Source organism: Eptatretus burgeri, chromosome 4 (assembly GCF_056783735.1).
Source record: "Eptatretus burgeri isolate ZD-2024b chromosome 4, Ebu_testis_v1, whole genome shotgun sequence".
NCBI lineage: Eukaryota > Metazoa > Chordata > Myxini > Myxiniformes > Myxinidae > Eptatretus > Eptatretus burgeri.
This window is the reverse complement of record NC_140964.1, coordinates 65334947-65356417: the sequence shown is the minus strand read 5'-3', so window position 1 is coordinate 65356417 and position 21471 is coordinate 65334947. Positions and strand designations below refer to the sequence as shown.

Genomic DNA, 21471 nt, shown 5'->3' with positions numbered 1-21471 from the left:
CATCCCCAGTGCTTATTTAATAAATCGTTGATTAATAATGATAATGATGTTGATGGTGATGGTGATGGTGATGGTGATGTTAATGACAGAAATTACAAATATCATCAAAATTGCATGAAATCAATATGGATACAAAGTGATGCATCTAGTTTACACATTTTAATCCAAACTATTATCATTTTTCAGATGTTGAACTGAAGGTAAGTGATTTCAAATTTATTTTTTTATGGCTTTGAAAGATGTGGCCATTAGATTGAAAATATGCTGTCAATGTAAATGTTTCGGACCAAAAAAATAACAATATCAGGATGACCTCTTTCACATTCCCACCTGAGCACAAACATGTGATGCCATGACGGGCCATGACCTCAAGTTCAAATCCCATATACTTAATTTATTTGTCCACATTTTACGTTGCCGAATGTGCACGTCTTGCAGGTAAAGGTACATTGATGCCTTCTAATGTCCTTATCCTGCATGTGATGTATGTATAAGCTTATCGCTGAGTCATAGACGTTATAGACAAAAGAAATATCCATTCTTTATTCATTGCAAAAAGCTAAGACCTTATATTTAAAAAGGCCTTACAAACCAACTCCATAACTTTCTCTGTCATTCTGTAACTGAAAATGTCTAACCCGGTAAAACAACAAACAAGTCCATATTATGACTAAAAAGTCCATATCAGTTTTCCCCCTATATCCTGGGCTGGTAGGATGGCCTCGAGGAAGGTACACTATCCTCTGAGTTGTCTAGCCTGTGTTTGAATCTCTGCCGAGCTATAAACTCGCATCCTGGTGTTTCGCAGGCCGCGCAAGGCATCAATGTGCATTGTAACCACCATTGTAACGTCCCTTGGATGGACGTTAAAATGAGCATCCCACCTGCTGGAATTAATTGGTAGACGTGAAAGATCCCACAGTATCCTTCGCCAAACGTTGACGAGCTATCACCGGCACCATGAACAAATTACAGATCCCTCCTATAACGTACAGGGGGCACTGCATCAGCGGTACAGCTGCACCCACAGCAATTGATGCCACCTGCAGCCATTTGGTGCATACGAAAGAAGAAAATTGCCCTTACCTTCAGCTTCACTTTAATTTCTAAGCGATTAAGTTGACCAACTGTAGTTTAAAATTGAAGGGAGGATTAATGGCATTTCATTTGAAACTAAATGGTTGAGATCTTTTGTCAAACTTTTGCAAAAACAACTAAAAAGCTGTTAGAGTTAGGGTTAGTTATTATGACATACTACGAGTCACGGATAACGTATCGGTTTTAGGTTGTTTACTGGTCACTCGAATCATATCCACTTGTTTTATATGATGTGAGAATTGATTTTCTTAAGTCTCGAAGGCTCATGGAGAAGGGACTACAAACATTACATGCAGGACAAAGGTAATACATGCAAGAGAAGGTTTGTAAATGCATAACATGCAGGACAAGGGACATTAGTTGACATCAGTGTACGTTATCTGAGTTATAAAAATATTATTAATTATTAGACAAAGCAAACGCAGTACACAAAATTTGAAATTGGGATCCCAGCATCGAGCTGAGTGCACAAATGGAACATCAAACAATTCGACCCATGATACGAACCCATTTGAATACAAAAAACATAGCATTTGTGTGAAATGTGTGTGTGAAAGTTTACCTGTATTTCTTTGTAGTGAGATTAGAAACAATTATTTTTCAAATCAGTACAAATAATTTTTACTACTTATTGTTGTGTAAATCAATCGGGGTCTATCTATTTATTACATATGCAATCATGGTGCATCCAGAAAGCATCCGGAATGGGGGAGGGTTCTTTCCTCTCCCTTTCTGTTTGCTCCATACACATGCTTTAATTCCACCCTCCTTCCTCTTCCTTTTCTCAATTTAAATTTTATCAGTTTCACCATCCCTTCTCCTTTCCTGTGCTTCTCGGCATGGATGTAATAAATAGACAGGCCAAAATAAATTTAAATATAGCTTAACCATTGCACTTTGTTGACATTGCATGTGCAGTGTTAATGTTTTAGTCTTTTGTTTGTAGACCCACAGAGTTAATCAAAGGATGGTGAATAATACTAACTTAATGGAACTCAACTTGTGCTATTTTCAAGGAACTTTATGTAGGAATGGGCCATTTGGCCCACTGTGTTGTGCCTTAAAATGTATTGGATTTCCATTGAATGTCCTTCTCACTTTATCTCAATGTCCCACAGAGAACCAGGCAGCAGGCACCAGCCATGGGCAGGGTGAGTGAAAAAAACCTTCGTGTCAATGTCAGCAAGTTTACAACTTTTGATACCACTCATTCAGCTTCCCAAAATAAAATTACATGCACCAGGTTTGCTGAGACATTGTAACCAGCTTTGCACAGTTTGGAAAGCTAATACACCACTTTCAAAATGATGCTGCAATTTCTTGCCTGAAAGAAATGTCCATGGGGTTCCAATGTGAGCACCATGGTGTCTTGTGAACTGTCACACATGTGTACACCATCATGCATCATGCTCTAGTGTCATTTTCCTCTCATGTCAACACTATTGTGTTTTCTGCACACACTATGGGAATTTGAGATATTTTTTTTTATAAGTGAATTGAGATACAAACATGGTGCAGAAAGAAATGATGTCACCGCCTTGATTTTCAACCGGTGGCTTTTTGCAGCCACATTTGGGTCACTGAATGGGTGGCGTCTTGAGGAAGGACAGTATTTGCATTGCACAGTATTTTGGGGAAGGAGAGGTGTTGTTGTTAATTTTGTAATTACTATAGGAACCATGTAAACGTTTACTGTTTTGGCTTACAAATCATTATATGGTGCTGCTTTGCCTCTCACAGAACTTTGCTGCCCAGTACGACATGTCCAAGTACCAGACCGGGCCAGCCCCACCAGGACCCACAGTAAGTTATTCTGTTTAAATAAGGTCAGTGCCTGACTCTTTACAGGAACTTACAGGAAAGGTATATTTGTGAGAATGATCTGCCATTCTCAGATGATAAAGCACTCTCCACCTCACAATCACCCCTCATCATTTAATGTGCACCTTGGATGAATGTAATTCAGAATGAGCCTTGTTGGGGGTTGCAGGAGGATTAATCTTTATAAGATGTAGAAAAGGTAGAAGTGATAAAATTTAAATAGCAACCTAATGAAACAGTTTCCATGCATAAATTCAAGAATGATAATAGAAATAAATAATCATCTTTTTGATAAAAATGAAATGTATTATTTCATGACCCCACTTCCCCACCACCCCCCCCCCTTTCCAGAATTTTTGGGCTTAAACAAATGTCCCAGTTGCCCCCATATCCCTGGACCCATACACAAAATCTGCCCCCACCCAAAACTATTCATAAATGGCACTGCCTATGTCAGTACTCTTGGCCTTGGGCTAAGTGTCTCACGATGGTATTAAGATACAGTAGATAATACCACAATATATTGATTATTGTTCTTGAATATTAAAGAACATTACAATAAAACTGTTAGTATTATTGTGCAAAATGAAATGGACCTTTTAGGTTTCTTACAATCACAGTTATTTGTTCATGATGCATTAGAATTCAGGATGTTATATGACTGATGTGGATATCACAATGTGTGCTTTAGGGACCAATGGGACCTCGTGGATTTCCAGGACCTGCAGGTCCTTCTGTAAGTACCTGTTCTTCTCGAATCTAGAAAGATGTGATTTGTGCAATTACCATCCTCTGATGTGGGTTGAAACTGTGGAATATCTGGCTTATGTGGCCATTGGCAACTGTCTTATGTGACCAACATACAATGCATTATTCATCGCTTTTTCATTTTTTTAATAACCTGGAAGATGTCACATTTTCCTGATGGAATGATTCATTAAAAGTGCAGGGTATATGATATACCCTTCATGGCTATGCTAAATAATTAATTCAATACTAAAGTAAAGCCAAATACAGTTGGTGTACAAAATCGAGATTAATTACATGACCTGCATCATTAATATCTTCATTCATATTTGGCCCCTTTTCATCCATATTGAGATGGCATAACATATGAGGTTTAACATTCCATTTATCTATTGCGAGATTGGTTCAACCTAATTTTTTCACTTTCTTGTGGCTGGCAGGGTCCTCCTGGTTTACAAGGACCTCATGGTGAACCTGGAGAGGCTGGACCCACGGTAAGGTCCACAGTACCTCACAATGTTCTATCTTCAATCTAAATTTCACATTGAAGATAAAATTTGTAAATATTGACCACTTTATCCTGGTTTTATTTTAAGGGGCCAGCTGGACCTGTAGGACCTCCTGGAGCTCCTGGAAAGAATGGAGAGGATGTGAGTTACTCAAATGCACTTCACACAAAGATGTAATAAAAAGCAAAACTGGATTTTCTGGAATCAGATGCTCGGATAAGTTTTTCATTGGCTGATAATACTGCAAGTTAAGAACTACAACTTGGTAAAGGCAGTCAATCAAAAACGATTTACTCCAAAAAGATTGTCACCTGGTGATCTGTGTTAAAGCGAGTGAAGGTCTTCTGCACTCTTTTGGAATATTTTGTCATGACTGATCTTATCCTAAACAACAGGGTGAATCAGGAAGGCCTGGACGCGCTGGTGAGCGAGGAGCTAATGGCGCTCAGGTGAGTTTCCTCCAACGTTCACACTCTCTTGGAAATAATTTTGGAACCACATTCTCGAACCAACACAAACAATATAAATGACTGTCATAGCCATTTTGAGAGTACTAAACCTCAGGGCAATTTCATGAACTTTTTCAGAACATCAATTATAAATTATTCGGTGAAACAATTTTTTGAGAAATTGAGAAAGTCTGAAACTTTCACACCTTGAAGCTAACTTGGATGTCATTTTCAGGGTTCACGAGGTTTCCCTGGAACTCCAGGACTGCCCGGAACCAAAGGCGCTCGTGTAAGTCATATCGCTACAAGCTGGTCGATTGATAACTTATTAGTTTGTATTTATAATGGTCGATCACATAATTAACCATTGTTTAAAACTGTTAATGTTGTGTTGCAGGGTTTCAATGGTGCTGACGGTGCAAAGGGAGAGACTGGCCCAGCTGGTGCAAGGGTATGTGTTCCCAACTCATTTCCCCTGAAAATGGCAATCCAGTTGAAAGTGTCGTTCACCTTTAACAGGTCGCATCCAGTCATTAATCTTCTCAAAAATGTGTTTTGTATTATGTTCTGCTGCGTTGTGGGAACTTCTGCCATCTTGATCACATGTAAATAGAACTTGGTCGATTATGGCAAAAGCACCTTTTTGTAAAGATCGAAAACATGGTGATAAAATATATGTGCAGTGCAGAAGGTGTAAGGGATCACAGTGCAGAAGGAGTGAAGAAACTTGGGCTGTGATGGGGTGCTGGTTTTGATCAACAATTTAAAAGCTATGAAATACCATGAATTGCTGAGGTTTAATTAGAAGTTTGTTCCACGAGCAGAACAAAATGTGACCAATTAAGTACAGTTCAGCTGTGGTTTCTGTCCACTCTTTCCAACATGGAGCATCGACATAAAATGTTTTCTTCGTTCATTCATGCAAATCTTATTTGTTTTAGTGTAGATTTTAAGGTAATTGTGAATTATTTGGACAAGATTGACAATAACAGCACAAAAACACCTATTAAAGGTGATGTGAAAGCTTCAAGAATGATATTGAAATCTAACACAAGGAGATACAGGTAAAGGTAAAGGATATTTAGCCCAACATGATTGTCATATCGGCATCATTTTTAAAATTAAAACAAAGGTGGTATGCTTGACAATGGGAAGATGAGCTCAAGGGTCGACTTTTACGAAAAATGCCACAGTACTGTAATAACCTACAATGTCTACATGTAATTATTAATGAGGCTCCTGACCTTACTATTGCTGTGATAAAACAAAACAAGTACTAACGGGATGATAATTTGACAATTGCATCAACCTCTATTGAATCTCATCACAAGACTAAACAGGGTTTCATGTCCCCTATTGGGTTTTGCTTTCATCTGTCTATTGAGTGCCCTATTCATTTAATTTTAGTCACTCACTAACTCATTTACTCAATTATCCATTCTTTCTTTTTATTGTAGGGTGAAGTTGGTGGACCTGGAGGTGTTGGTGGCCCTGGACCCATGGTGAGTTCAAATTTCTTACAGTTTAAGGTGTTGAGTGTCAATATATTCTGATATATTCTCATATACAATTAAGATTTGCATTTTAGAATATAATTATATTGTGCAAGGATTCTGAATGTGCACGAGTTCATTAAACTATTGGGATGTTTCTTAAAGGGTGCTCGAGGTCTGTCAGGCGAGAGAGGTCGTCCTGGACCCCCTGGATCTGCTGTAAGTCTTTTCCTTTGATTTTGCTTTTTATGAATGAGAAATTTGGCCTGAGATTAAATTAGATTTGCCAAACAGTTATCACATGTTGAAAGTTATGCATAATTTCTAAGTGCAGCAAAAATGACTGCACCCCTCAATCAGACTTTGTGAAAGTTTTCAATAAATCAATGATTCATCAAAAATGTACCATGAACTCCAATGGGCCTCAATAATGTTCTTCATCTGCAGGGTGGTCGTGGAAATGATGGAGCAGCTGGACCTCCTGGAGCTGCTGTGAGTCTCTCTGCACAATCCTTTCAATGTTATTCCAAACTTCATCTGCAACTTGGTTAATTATTCCACAAATAGATAATGAAACATGATCAAATCCAATTAACATCAGTAAAACACTGAGTTTTCCTCAGTGGAAATACAATTACACACATTGACCATGGGATATCCTGTTTTCTCAGGACAAAAATTATTCTACCGATTTTGATTACCATAGTGGCTTTTCCAGACACAAATTCCATGTATAAGTTGTCATTCTACAAATAACTTGATGCTATTTTTTATTCTTTTTCTGCAGCTCATAAAATTCCAAATGATATGAGGAGATTTTAATTGAAGTCATTTGTACATGAACATGTTAATGATGATCTCTCATGAATGGCCAAAAATTGTTTGCAATATTCCTCTAATTTTGATTTATGAACACAACATATTTGAATACTGTATGGACATCACTAATTTGCTTCCACCAACAGGGCCCCACCGGTCCCCCTGGACCTCCTGGGTTTTCTGGAAGCCAAGGACCAAAGGTGAGATAGAATTAACTTTATTGTTTGTAACTGATGGACACGTTTGTGGAGCATATGGAGGTAAAATTTGATTGGGTGGCCTTCATTTTTGAGCATTTGGAGTTGATTGTTGAGCAAATTAACAGAATTGTTTAAAATGCTTTAATTATATAAGTAGAGAAGTGTTGATTGAAGAATATTACCTTGACAGGGTGACACAGGTCCTTCTGGTGCTCGTGGATCTGATGGAGGAATCGGTCTTCGTGGAGAGACTGGTCCCGCTGGCCCAGCTGGTCCTGCTGGTCCTGCTGTGAGTTCTCCAGAACCCAATCTAATCCAGGCTGAGGGGTGTATCTGTCTCCTGTGATAACATTTAATTTGGGATTATCAAAGCTCTTGTCAAACAAACTTGTAAAAGTTACCTTTTTTCAATGTCTGGTAGGTTTGCGTAGCATCATTCAAATCTCTTTGATTGTAGTCCAACACATGTGGGTTCAGTTTCAGAAATGTTTGATTATGAATAATTCTGAGTACACTTTGCAAATTTAGCTTTGATAATTCAATTAAACGTCACATTATATTGAGTTGTGACTTTTCATTCTTCTGCAGGGAATTCCTGGACATGATGGTGCAGGCGGAGCTAAAGGAATTGCTGTGAGTTGAATGTTGTCCCATAAGATTCTGGCAATACTTTACATACCCATCATCTCAATATTGTATTTCCAAAAAGCTGATGAAAAAAAATTCACTTGCATTTAACTTTTAAAAGACCACAGAGAACTAAATAATTTGATATGCTACAGCAGTATATAATAAGTCTTCTTTCGAAACATCATCTGCTTCTCATCAACTTCCAAAGCTATCTGAGATAATTTTGATATCTGTTATCAAAGAATGTGGCCTTAAAGATTGCATCTGCAGATGAATGAATCAAAGATGACCAAAGGTGATCTGCTATGTTCATGTCACCCCCCCCAACCTTAATTACAATCTCAACCCTCACCCCATTAACTCTATATAACCCAACCCTCTTACTTGCAGGTTGTTTCCTGTTTCCTTCTCTCCCGCTCCCTCTCCCTCTTACTCTCTCTCTCTCTCCTCTTTTGTTGTTAGCTCGTTCCCTTGCTCATTGTATTCAACCGTGGCCCGTTGCCACTCTGTAACCTCACCCTTCCATGAGCATAGACCTTGTAGATTAAGAGATGACTCCAAAGGATGAAGAGATATGCAAATTTATTAATCTTTCAAATCCCTCTCCCATTCCCTCAAACTTTTAATGCAATTTTTAGATGATTCAGCTCGTCATTCTGCTGTCCATAAATTATTCACCAAATCCATGTCACTTGTTGTATACCTCCAGGGTGCTCCAGGTCCCGGTGGTGCTCCCGGCTTCCCCGGATCTCGAGGATCTCCAGGACCCGCTGGCGCTGTGGGCTCCGTTGGGCCCAAAGGCAACACTGTAATTAAACTGTACTCAACTTTGCATGGCTAGAAGGTCCTGTTAGGTGTTGTGAATACCAATTGGTATTTTGTCGTCAATACAAGAGAAAATGGTGATGCTGGTTGAAACATTCATTAAAAATATATCCCTTTGTAATGGCTCTTCATGATTGTCTCATCATATTGTTTAATCTTATTCCAGGGAGAACCAGGTCTGCCTGGATTCCGTGGTGAGGCTGGTCCCAAGGGAGATTCAGTACGTATCATTAAGTATAATTTTGAATGGCTTCTCATAAAAAGTAATGGAAAATGACCATTTAAAAAAAATAATGTCTGCTTAGCTTCAGAAATAATAATTAGATCGATGAGGGAGTTGAACTTCAGTGACTCAGAGGCTTTTCTTAGTTAATAGACCACCCTAAGGTCATGGTAAGTGACTTGATGGTCAATCGTTACATGGACATTTTAGGACAAATACATTTTGTAAAGCAATCAATGCATTTATCATATGCCGGAGTTAAAGGAAATGTCATTCCATCATTGGCCTTCATATATGTCATGTTTTTGGAACCACCACCAAAGTTCGTCTTTGTAATGTATTGTCTCACACCACACACAAGCTTTATCTGGCATGTAGAGGTCCAATGGTCTAAATATAGGATAGTTAACGAATGTCTTAGGTGTAATGGAATGCCATGAAGCTCAACACAGGAAGTTGTCCAGCAGCAGTCAAAGATACCCAGGTTGACTACAACGAATGGATCTGTGGGTTGTTGAAGAACCATAGTTTTTTCATAGATTGAGGTTTATGGAAGATGATGACAATAAATGGGGAAAGGAGAGGACTGAAAGTCCCTGTAGTGTCCATCTTGTTTACCTCAAGTACCCTGCCCCATCCCTCTCTCTCCTCCACAGATCTCCTGTTGTCCCTGTTCCCCACTGTTGTGTTTCTCTTTCACCCCCTCGCCTTCTGCTCCATTTTTTTTTCAATATGTTCTGTGTTAGATCTTATATGAGCCTCAACTAAGTACACAAAAAAATGGAAATCGCATATTAATATTTGGGTGCTCGAAAACAGGTGGACATTGGACATATTAAAAAACCTACAGATGTAGACAAGCTGAAATAAATATAGATAGACAGTGATGTTGAGTTTGGTGATGGTGAGCAGTTATCTTGAAAGATTGCAGGGAGGAAGATGTTTGAATGGACAAAGGGAGCTGGTAGTTACACACACAAGGCAAAAGTAGAAAATAATAACTGAGATGGTTGATAAAGTGTAGGTTTGCCAAATATTGCATGTGACAGAGATAGAGGAAACAGCCCGTTATTCATCAGCAGAAGAAAGAGATCTGATAAAAAGACCAAATTCGTCCACCTTAATGATTGCCTGTTTCAATGAATAGTCAGATCATCAGTGGGGACTCTCGATTATTCAGATTTTGACTCTTTGATCCCAGAACCTCTCTTAACAATGAGTGCACAACATTAGTTGTGTCATAAGGTCATCCAAGAGAGAGAGAGAGAGAGAGAGAGAGAGAGAGAGAGAGAGAGAGAGAGAGAGAGAGAGAGAGAGAGAGAGAGAGAGAGAGAGAGAGAGAGAGAGAGAGAGAGAGAGAGAGAGAGAGAGGCTTCAAAGTGAAAATAATATGCTGGATTTTTCAATAATATAAATTCCAAGAGATGCCTCATCAAAATAAACCATCAATTTGAGAGATGCATCTGAAAATTTTCTTCAAATTAATGACTGCCGACTTCAATGACCATCCTGATCATGCACACGCTGGGAAATATCCATCATCAATGTTTCACCCTTCAAATGCAGATCTGAATAGCGGGTCCACAGCATTAGTTGTGTTCAAACGTCATCTAATAAGGCAGAGAGAGAAGGAGATGCCACCATTTTGTCTGCCATGGAAGAAGATCAGGCCTTGAATTGTGATAAAATCTTGGCTCATGCCAATGATACCAAGGGCTTTTCATTCCATGACATCCAAAAGTGAAAGAGAATCTGGTGCATTGGTCCACAATGGGAAGACAAATTCCATTGTATTACATACAAATGTCTTGAACACGTATCACCTGTTGATGGTTTAGGAAAGACTTTTTACACTGTAGAATTCCAGAGCAGCACCATCTTGAAAATATGTGCTACACACCTGCTAAGTTATACCCGATGGTCAGGCAAAGCGTTTTAGGGGAATCAGATACCATCAGGATATAGTTGTTGGAAGTAATCAGAGTGGGTTGAGTAATTCTTTCTGAAAGACAATGTGAGGACTTTATACTTACTATGGTTGAAAGTTCTACTCTCGGTGTCTGATCAGTTATCGGTCTTGTGCAAGTCGGGAGATTGAGATTTGCAGAAAGGGAGTGTGAGGTGGGCAGAGAGAGAGAGAGAGAGAGAGAGAGAGAGAGAGAGAGAGAGAGAGAGAGAGAGAGAGAGAGAGAGAGAGAGAGAGAGAGAGAGAGAGAGAGAGAGAGAGAGAGAGAGAGAGAGAGAGAGAGAGAGAGAGAGAGAGAGAGAGAGAGATAGACACAGACAGAGAGACAGAGAATGTAATGGTAATGTACCACATTGCTGACGTCGGTGTAGGAAATCTGTGAGCTTAAAGTCAAGTTGAATGTTCAGGGTGTCTGTCCATTGTTATGTAAAAATATGGATTATGCCCAGTGTTTAATGACCAGGGAAGAAAACAAATTGATGTTTATACACTGGTGAGTTTAAAATCTATAAGCCTTGCATGTCCATTTCTTTGTCACGAAGCAATCTGTTATTTAAAAAAAAAAAAATGAGAACTAAACAATAAATTGTCAGTGATTCATCGTTATTAAGAAACTTATTCTCAAGTTCAAGTCAAATGTGTAATTTATCGTTAAGTTTATGTAAAATGTGTAAAATGCCGCTGCCAAGGGAGTGTGTTAAATTCAACATCCCAAAAGCTGATTGAGAGCTAGCTCGCATCATGAACAGTGTAAGCTGTAACATATTCACTTCATGATAAAGTTCTCCGAACTTTCATAAATCTAAGCTCGTAATGATCTCGATCACCCATTATATTTAATGGCCTCTCGAGGTTGCTCTGTTGCTCACAGTTCAATATGTGTTCAAATCACATACAACCAACTGCAAGCTTTGTCTGAAAATAAGAGATCAGAGGTCTGATTTGTTTTTTTTTTTTTATCACAGATTGGCCCTCTTTATAATCCTCATCTATTTGTCCACCTTCTGCTTCAAACCTTTTTGATGTAATAAACCTGAGATTTTTTTCTTTCTTTCTATTTAACTTGAAGTCGCAGGTTTAAGTCACCTCTTTAGATGACATGACTAGAATTGCAATTACAGATTATAAAACTGATCACAAGATGGTGATCTTCAAAATAATTAAGAAGTGTGTGAATCACTTGAGTTTTCTGTCGCTTCATATTTTCTATTCATCAAAAATTGGCCATCAAAGTTGACTTGAGAGAAATTCTTCTTTAGGATGTGGGACTCAACGTGGTATCACGTCATGCATGCTTAGTGTATCTGAGCTCTTGTGTAAGCAAGGTTGATTTTGTGGAGGTTAAAAAGGTTAATATGTCATAAAAGTGAGGTCAGGAAGATTGTACCTTCACTCAATGGCCTTCGTGGGAATGCATACCCTTTTGAGAAATAAGGGGGGTTTCAGCTCAACAGCTAAAACGAGACAACAGTCGTAAATAAACTGATTGGTTTCAAATTCAGTCAAAGATAGTTAGAGGTAGGAACCTTTTTCTTGAATAATCTCTTATCAACCATGACTGATCTATAGCTTTAAATGTTTTTGCTTAGATTTTTCCCTTAATGCAGGTGTACCTGTTGATGTGTGTTTGATGTTGTGACTCTTTCCACATCCTCTTTACAGGGACCTCCTGGACCTGTTGGTAATGCTGGTTCTCCTGGGCCTGCAGGCAAGCGAGGAAACCGTGGAGAAGGTGGACCTGCTGGACCTCCTGGTCCTGCTGGTGCAACAGTAAGTGATTGGTCGACACAAATTAAGCTAAATGTGAAAATTCACAAAGGCGACATTTACAAATCCTATAGATCACGTCGTCAACATCACGTGTGATGATTTTAATCGAATCGACTCAATCTCCCCTGCGGAAGAAACACAAGAAGAAAACGTCACATTTAATCACTTCCACTGTCAAGCACCTGAAGTGGGCATTGGCATTGCAAGATTGTGAAGAAATCAACAGCAATATATTCAATAGCGGCATTTCGGACTGTTTGTCGTCATCGTTGAAACAAAATGGCAGAAAGAAAATTGTAGGCAGTTATGAGTGATGAATAAATGAATATACCTCAACTGTAACTTAAGTTAAGAATCAAAATCACAAATCTGAAGAAATATTTGCCAAAATTCAACATTTAATTGAAAAATAGTATTCCAGGAAACATTTCTGTACATGTTCTGGTATTCACCATCTTTGGTGGTGTATGGGTAGAGTGTCCATTTGTGTGGTAGGTCAGTGGTTCAAACCCCGGCCAGGTCATACCAAAGACCAAAAACGTGCTGCTTCCTTGCTTGTTGCTCAGAATTTAAAAAGGAGAGAACACAGACAAATGACTAGCATTTGGTAATAATAGCACAGTTGGTAATAATAGCACAGTTGGTAATAATAGCACAGGCTTTGATAGGCCTAATGGCCTCCTCCTGTGTCAAAGTTCCTTGTAAGGGAACTATTATTATTATCATTATTATTATTATCATTGTTATTATTATAATGTTCCTTCGACCTAGAGTCTGTCTTTCCACCTGAGAACTGAGTTCATGATGCTACGTCTCCAGGTTCATATTCTGTATACTGTGTCGATTTGTTCATCTTTATCATTCATGTGAAACTACATTGATGTCTCCACATCTCCTCATTAGCCTCACCCCAAAGGGAGAGGCCGTGTGTGTGTGTGTGTGTGTGTGTGTGTGTGTGTGCGTGTGTTTGTGTGTGCGCACATGTGCACACACACACACACACACATCTTTCATATAGCGTCGCCAGGTGGTCTGTACAGGTAGAGCGTCCGTTTGAGTCTAGTAGGTCAGTGGTTCGAACTGACAGGTCAGTGGTGGTAGGTCAGTGGCTCTTTTCATAGAGCGTCACCAAGTGGTCTATTTTAATATAGCACCTCTGGTGAGTGAAAGGAGTCGCTGAGACAAATACACTGAAAATTTTTTTTTGTAGATGTAACATAAATTTTATCACAAATTATTTCTGAAACATGGAAAAAGTTTAATTCCCTACTATTGATAAGTATTTTGATTATCAATGTATCAATACTCTTTACGGAACATCAGGGCTGCCAAAATAGATCCTGGGAAAGGGTTCATCTGGGTGGTTTGGTTTGCCTTCCCAAAGTCATTCGGGGCAGGAATTTGTAATTTGTTCAGGGTGCTGTCGATAACTCACCGACTCTTCATCAGGGATACCATTGGATATTTAACGTCCACCTATTAGGCTAGCAGACAGGACACCCAGCTTCACATCCATTCGATTGACAGCACAAATTGTGATGCAATGCCATTCCTGTGAAACACCAGGATGGCAGTTTTTAGCTCGATTGGGTTTGAGCACAAACTCGACAGCTCAGAGGCGAGTGTGGGTACCACTGGGCTATGACACACAACCCGATTAGTATTCTACAGCTATCTACAAACATGCCTTGTTCATTTTTCTCTTTTATATGAACATGGTTTTCTTCAATGAGGCATATCATCATTGTTTAGTTTTCCTCATACAGTAGATTCAAAAAAATGAAAGAAAACAGAAATACCGTTCATTTTCCATGCAATTATAGCACATTACGAAGGGTTAAAGTTAATTTGGGGGTTATTCTTATAAATATTTATGAAACGTGAAGGAAAATTGATAATACTAGAGCTTACTGGGACAATTTTTGAAACCGGAACAAATTAGCTTGTTCTCCTGTGAGGGTTTATTTTGTTTTCATTATATTTACAGTACTGTATATAATTCAAAATATTGATCATACGCTTGGGATAATAAAGACAAATAGGCAATTTATGAAGCGTGCTGTGGCCTGTGGGCTATCAAAGACATCATATTTTGATATTTTCACACCATGCAACTGAGGAATTTTTAATTGATAATAAAGGTTCTAAATTATTGTTTTGTTTTTTTCAATAATTAAATGCAATGCCAGAAGGAAACAAAATCGTTTCTCAGTTGTTAAAATAATTTGAGTGGGTTCAACTTTAAGATCCCTGTTCCAAATCAGAAGCCTTGGTTTTTAATAGGGCCTACCTTCTGAAATGTGGATGATAATAATAATCATAATAATACTTTTAGGTTGAAAATATAGCTTGGTAAAATTATGGGAGTCCTGTATTCTGTTTGCACATGCTGGGGGTTACTGTGATAAAGAGCTAAAGGGATGATTTGTCTTTGTTCGTATTTCCTGTTCATTTTCGAAGCACAAATCAAATATGTTCAACAACTGTAGTATTGTGTAGTTCAGCAAGTCCACAACTTTAAAAAAAAAACAAATCCATTCTTGAAGATATTATTTTTCTTCAGCGATTTCGTAAGCATTTCCTCTTATAATTGCACTTTTATAAACAATTAAATATTTAAACTAAATGTGCAGCTCTATTATTTTATATTTTATAACTATGTTCGGACAGAGATTTTGCTGATCCTTTTTCTGTAAATTTCATCCAACAACTTAATTTCATTTAAACTCGGGCCTAGTTTAATTTACCAATCCATGAATGCTTACTAATTTCCAAAGATATTCAACATCTGCATTTGATCGAAAGCAATCATCCGTATGAAAGAACAAAGTGCAGGCATCAAACATTAATGAATGACATCAACATGTTTTTTTTAAAATTAACTTCACCAATTGAGCTAGAACAGCAGGAATTTGCCACCAATCCAAAAACAGGTGGAATATTTTGTTTTGTTTTTCACACAAGGCAATGTATGCAATGGTAAAAGTGTGTACGCAATGGTAAAGAAGAAGTATGTGCCAAACCATTAGAAAACAATGTAAAACGTTTACTGTAATTGGAAGAGAATGCTTCAAATGACTACAGTATACTGAGGTTCATAAACCAATATTAATTAGAACATTGAAACACTATTTCCTCTCGAATAAAAAAACTTTAATCTCTTTCTGATTTAGTCATGTCCACAAAGCAATTTGAACAGAAAATTCCAAGATATCGCACAGTTTAACATTTTCGTTTTAGAGGGCCGAGCATTTAGAGATACTATGATTGTTAGGGTTAGGGTCAACAAGAGGCAGAATATTAAACTCGTTGCTCATAAAAAAAATATTTCAGAAGTGATACATGGCTCATAGAAAATGCATCCATCTTAGTTTATCATACATTCTCGTATTTTAATTGTCATAGAAGGTCCTAGAAAATGAACTTCTGTTTTTGGTCTCACTATATTGGTTGTTTGCTGTTGCAGGGTCATGCTGGTGCTCGTGGTCCTGCTGGTGCTGATGGAACTCCTGGCGAAAGGGTATGTCTCATCGCCTGCTCATAACCCTACAAATGTCTGTTATCAAGATAAAAACACCAATGAGTTTGACCTGTACAAACAGAACAATAAGTACACAATGTAAAGAAAATGTTGGAAGTACTAGCTTCCCAATAAAAGCTGAATGTTTGAAAGTGGGAGTTCTTGATGTCCAGAACCATATAGCTCAGTAACCATTCTATTAAATATCGTATTCCAGTTCGACTGTCTTATTGTAATTATTTTTAATAACTTTAATAATGTATTGCTTGGATGACTGCCTGTTTAAGTTTGACCTGATGGCTCTGTTCTCCAGGGAGGCGTTGGAGAGCGTGGTGGACCAGGCCCTGCTGGCCCTAAGGGAAATGCTGGAGAACCTGGCCGACCAGGAGAATCTGGAACTCCTGGAATAAGGGTAAGGAAGTCAGATGGGGAAAGTGATCAGCTGTTTGGGATGAATATTGATGGCACAATTACACTAATGTGAAGGGAGGTAGCCTCTTTATGGTTTTGCTTTTTAAATTTTTATAGAAACTGTTCGATAACTGTAATTTCAAAGGTATAACAAGAATGTGGTACAATGCTGTCATGAAACCCCTGTAATTTTTTCAATTGTAACTACTTTTTTATTTGCTGTAATTAAAGTTTCATGAAGGCAAGTTTTTAATTTTTGATTTTTTAAATCACTGTAACCATTCATTGATAAATGCATTATTTTAGAAAAGGTCATAGGAAGTCAAAATTATGTCAGACCAACTCTGACAGCAGGACTCCCTGCCAGCTAGCTCTACCAACAGTTATCCAGTTTTGGACTGTGCAATTGGCTATTTGGGACACCAAACTGTCTTGTGCTTTGCATAGATTGGTGGTGTTTGTTGTTCCAGGGTTCTCCTGGTGCTATTGGTCTACCTGGAAAAGAAGGTCCTGCTGGTGCTGCGGTAAGTTCAATATACTGGTCTCAATATTTATTGGGGTTCCAGCTCATATGCTGGCATTGTAGATGGGACGGCCAGGTTAACAACCTCCTAACTTGGAGTAATTGAGGTGGTTGGCTCTTCTGCATTATTGACAATAAGATTATTGATGATGCTATATTTTTGAAGAGTCTGCTTTTGGGTCAACACATTAAGTGAACACCATTTATGGATAAAGCTTGCAGAGGTCCATGCATGACCATAATTTGTGCAAACTCATACTTGTCTATAACTACTGTGGGAAGTCCATGAAGCTCCATAATTACTCAAGACAAGTATAGTCTCAAAGATCTTATTAAAGCAGTTTCATTAAGTCTCACTGAGAACATGATACAAATGTAATTGTGGTTTAAAAAAAACAACTACACAATAAATGAAACCTTATTTGCAATATTCATGAAGATGAAAACTGAAATTTATTTGTAATATTCATGAAGATGAAAACTGAAATTTATTTTATGGTCAACTTAGAAAGGTATCTTTTTGTTTGGATAAATGTTAACAACCTGATCATAATGCCATGGAAGTAGAAAAAAATTCAATGTTTAAAATATACATATTTACCTCTTTCACCCAGGGTCCTTCTGGCAGTGATGGTCTTCCTGGAGCCGCTGGCAATGCTGGTGCCCGTGGTCAACCTGGTGTCATGGGATTCCCCGGAGCAAAGGGACCTCCTGTAAGTAAGAGCTCAACGTTCATGAAAGAGCATGAATACTGAAAAGCAGTGTCTGAGTAAACAGAGACTATTTAATAAAATAACTCAGCAAGCCAAAAGGGAATATGATAAGGATATGGCCAAGAATATTAAACATAATAGCAAAGCATTCTTTAAGTAAACAAGAGGAAAAGAGCAGGTGAAGAAAAGTGTGGGTCCATTAGGGAATAGCACAGGTAGATTGGTTGGAGATGAAAGTTCAATGGCAGGCTAATTAAATCGTTTTTTTGCTTCAACATTTACACAAGAACAGTCAGGGCCATTACTAATTCTAAGGGTTAATGAAACTATTGATTACATGATGCAAGAGGTAGTCTTGGAGCATGTCACATAAGGAAGGATTTGGGGGTGGTAATCAACGTTGGTTGTTCAGGAGACAACACAGTTCCAGATAGCTACAAGTAAAGTAAATAGGGTTTTAGGTTGCATTCAGGGGGGGGGGGGGAATTATATATCAAAAAAGGTAGTGTTAAGATTATACAGGAATGTAGTGAGGACTCACCGAGAATGCTTTGCCCAGTTTTGGTCACCACATCTGATGAAAATCATACAACAAAGTTGCCTTAGAGATTTCAGTTTAAAGCAACTACATTGATTCTGGGCCAAGCTAGACTAAGCTATTAGGAGAGGCTGAAGGAGGATGTACATCAGAAAGGAGATGATTACGAGGGGATCTTCTTCTTATTCTCCTCTCTTCGCTTTATATGGGGTGAGGTCCAATGGCACCAAGCTTCTGCCCTGCCTTGACCACAATACTCCTCCACTTCCCTCTGTGCTCAGCCAATGCTCTCCACTCTCCAACCACCCCTACCTTATGGATAACCCTCCTCACACAATCCTCCCATATCATGTGTGGTCGACTTCTTTTCCTCCGACCTTGCTCCCTCAACATATCTGATCTCTTTGACATTCTCTGTTCCCCCATCTGTACCAAGTGTCCAGCTCATCTCAGCTGGCATTTCACCAATCTTCCTGTCAAGCTCATCTGCATACCAATCTCCTCCCTCAATTCATCCATCCTCCTTCTATCCACCCTCTTCACTCCCACAATCCTCCTGACCCAGTTGTTCTCACAAACCTGCAGCCTTTGTTGTTGTCTCTCTGTCAGTGCCATTGTCTCCGGACCCTAAACGTAGGCCAGCACTATACATGACATCAGAACCTTCCCTTTAAATTTCCTTGATATCTTTCTTTATACCATTACTCCCACTACCCTAGTCTTTGCAATCGCACCGACCTGAATCCTCCTCCACACCTCTGCCTCGGACTTACCATCCCCAGTCACTGTTCCTCCCTGACACACAAACCTATTTCCCTGTCTGATTTCCTTCCCCTTTAACCAGATATTAATTTATTCACTCTGTTGCCCGACCCACATCATATCAGTCTTCTCCATACTCATCTTCATCCCATGCTTCCAAAATGCTTCCTTTTACTCCCCTGGGACTTCCTGCATATCCCACCCACTCTCCACCATAACAGCCAGATTGTTCACATACAACATCCTCCCCATACTACCCCTCAAGCTCACCTTCTTGCTTACCAGCTCCATCACCATGATAAACGTGTTTGGGTTGAGATTGTTTCCCTGCCTCAAACTGATGTTCACGCTCAGCTCCTCAGACATCCAAGGACCAAGCGAAACGCTTCCCTTCATTCGCTTGTACATTCCTTCCACCAACCTGATTTCTGATTCCAGCACTCCCATCCATCTCATTGTCACCTTCACCATCTCTCTTGGGACAGTGTCGGAGGTCTTCTCCAGATCCACAAATCCCAATGCCATCTCACTTTGCACCTCCAACCTCTTTTCCACCAGCTGTCTCAGCACAAACATCCCATCCATCATCCCCCTACCATGTCTAAACCCCCACTGCTCTTCTCTGATGTCTATCTCCACACTCTTCCTTATCCTCCTGTCCAGAATCCTCTCCTGCACCTCCATGACATGACTAAGGAGCATAGTGTCCCTGTATTTCCCCGGATGTTGAACATCACCCTTCCCCTTCCATATCGGCACAATTACCCTGTCCTCCACTCCTCCAGAATTGAACCCTCTCTCACACATACATTAAACTGCCTCTTCGTCTAACTGACTCAGACTTATCCTGTTGCAATTATAATTTCTGTACACACCTCATCAATGTCTAGTGGTCTTCACTCCATTATCCTCTTCAATGCCAATTGTACTTCCTCTTCCGTGATCCCCACTAACTCCACTTTCTCCTCCACATAGCATGGTAGCTCCAGCTCACTGTTGCTTCTTTCCCGGTTCAACAGCTCTTTGAAATAGCCTTCCCACACATTCAATACTGCCCCCTCTCTGTCACTAGTCTCCTGCTGCCATCCTTAATCACTGCTTCCCTTTGTGTCCTTACTTTCCTCATCCCTGTCACCAGACAAATTATGGATCACCTCACCTTCCTCCCACCATCCTCTTCCAACTTGTTGTGCACCTCTTCCAAATCATTCCTTACCTTATCCAAAGCTCCCCTTGCTGCTTTCTTCTTTTGCTCATACAGGTGCAGCAACGCTGCATCCGGCTGCCTTCCCCTATCCTTGATCTTCTCTCTTCCAAATCTCCTTCTTTTTACCACCTTCCTTCACTTCCTCTTCCATCTACCATTCCTGGTTTCTATCTCTCAATGACGCAACCTTTTCTGACGTCCTTCCACACAAAACTACTGCAATTCCCCTAAACCCCTCTCCGTACTTCTTCGACTCCTCCTCCAAACATTCCGCTTCTTCACTAAGTTACTCATACCTAGTCCTCAACCTCTCCTCTCGACAACATTTCCCCTACACTTCCCCCAGCTAATAACCTTCCGACCCCTCCTCTTAATCTCCATCCTTGTCTTCATCCATACCACAAACACCACAGGCTTATGCTGGGTGGTAACATGCCTTACAATCCTTAATCCTCAACAACTGCCGCTTCCTTACCACCACCAAATCCATTTATTTTATATGATGTCTACTCTTATAGGTAATGTTGTGACTTTCCCACTTTTGAAAGAATGAACTGGCTGTGGCCATCCCATTCCTCACCAACAGCTCTATCAGCTCTAAACCTTCTCTATTCCTCTTTCCCCAACCAAATTTACCAAAACATTCTTCTTCACTCAGCTCCGCTATTTCCCCATGTGCATTAAAGTCCCCTGCAATGCACAATATCACCTTCAGCTCAACCATTCCCATCATCCTCTCCAGTGCATCCCTGAATTCCTGCTTCACCATCTGAGTCCTTCCTGTTTTTGGCCCACATACCAACATAACACACACCATTTGCCTCTGTATCACCAACCATGCCATAGCTATCCATCCCTCCCATCTTTCCACTCTGACCACCTGGTTGCTGATCTCTTCCGATACTATTACTCCCACACCATTGTTCCTTCCATCCCCAACTGCGTGGAAAAGCTTGTACCCTCCTACCATCCTCCTTGCCCAGTCTCCTTTCCATCTGTTCTCCTGCACACACAACAATTCCAACCTTCTTCTCCGCATTATCTCTACCATATCGACTCCTTTCCCTCCCATTCATCCCACATTCAAGCTACCTAGCCGAACCTCGCTTCTTAACCACTGCCCATCTTGCAGAGCCAGGAAACCATCTTGATCAGTTTGGGATGCTCAGGTCATCAATCAGCAGCGATGCCCAGGCTGACCTGCTGGACCCACTACCCTAGCCTGTCATAATCCTGTGTGCACGCAC

The 21471-nt window shown here is 39.6% G+C and overlaps 1 protein-coding gene across 1 annotated transcript in view; it reads left to right on the top strand.

Moving 5' to 3' along the window:
- LOC147028243 (uncharacterized) overlaps positions 1 to 21471 on the top strand; it is a 45532-nt gene that overhangs the window by 6608 nt on the left and 17453 nt on the right. The window contains exons 3-24 of the mRNA XM_085878485.1: positions 187 to 200; positions 2217 to 2249; positions 2839 to 2901; positions 3611 to 3655; positions 4107 to 4160; positions 4263 to 4316; positions 4571 to 4624; positions 4860 to 4913; positions 5022 to 5075; positions 6082 to 6126; positions 6283 to 6336; positions 6565 to 6609; positions 7083 to 7136; positions 7327 to 7425; positions 7725 to 7769; positions 8476 to 8574; positions 8758 to 8811; positions 12443 to 12550; positions 16017 to 16070; positions 16384 to 16482; positions 16952 to 17005; positions 17619 to 17717. Of these exons, the coding sequence (XP_085734611.1) occupies positions 187 to 200; positions 2217 to 2249; positions 2839 to 2901; positions 3611 to 3655; positions 4107 to 4160; positions 4263 to 4316; positions 4571 to 4624; positions 4860 to 4913; positions 5022 to 5075; positions 6082 to 6126; positions 6283 to 6336; positions 6565 to 6609; positions 7083 to 7136; positions 7327 to 7425; positions 7725 to 7769; positions 8476 to 8574; positions 8758 to 8811; positions 12443 to 12550; positions 16017 to 16070; positions 16384 to 16482; positions 16952 to 17005; positions 17619 to 17717 (1334 nt within the window). The remainder of the gene's footprint in view (positions 1 to 186; positions 201 to 2216; positions 2250 to 2838; positions 2902 to 3610; positions 3656 to 4106; positions 4161 to 4262; positions 4317 to 4570; positions 4625 to 4859; positions 4914 to 5021; positions 5076 to 6081; positions 6127 to 6282; positions 6337 to 6564; positions 6610 to 7082; positions 7137 to 7326; positions 7426 to 7724; positions 7770 to 8475; positions 8575 to 8757; positions 8812 to 12442; positions 12551 to 16016; positions 16071 to 16383; positions 16483 to 16951; positions 17006 to 17618; positions 17718 to 21471) is intronic.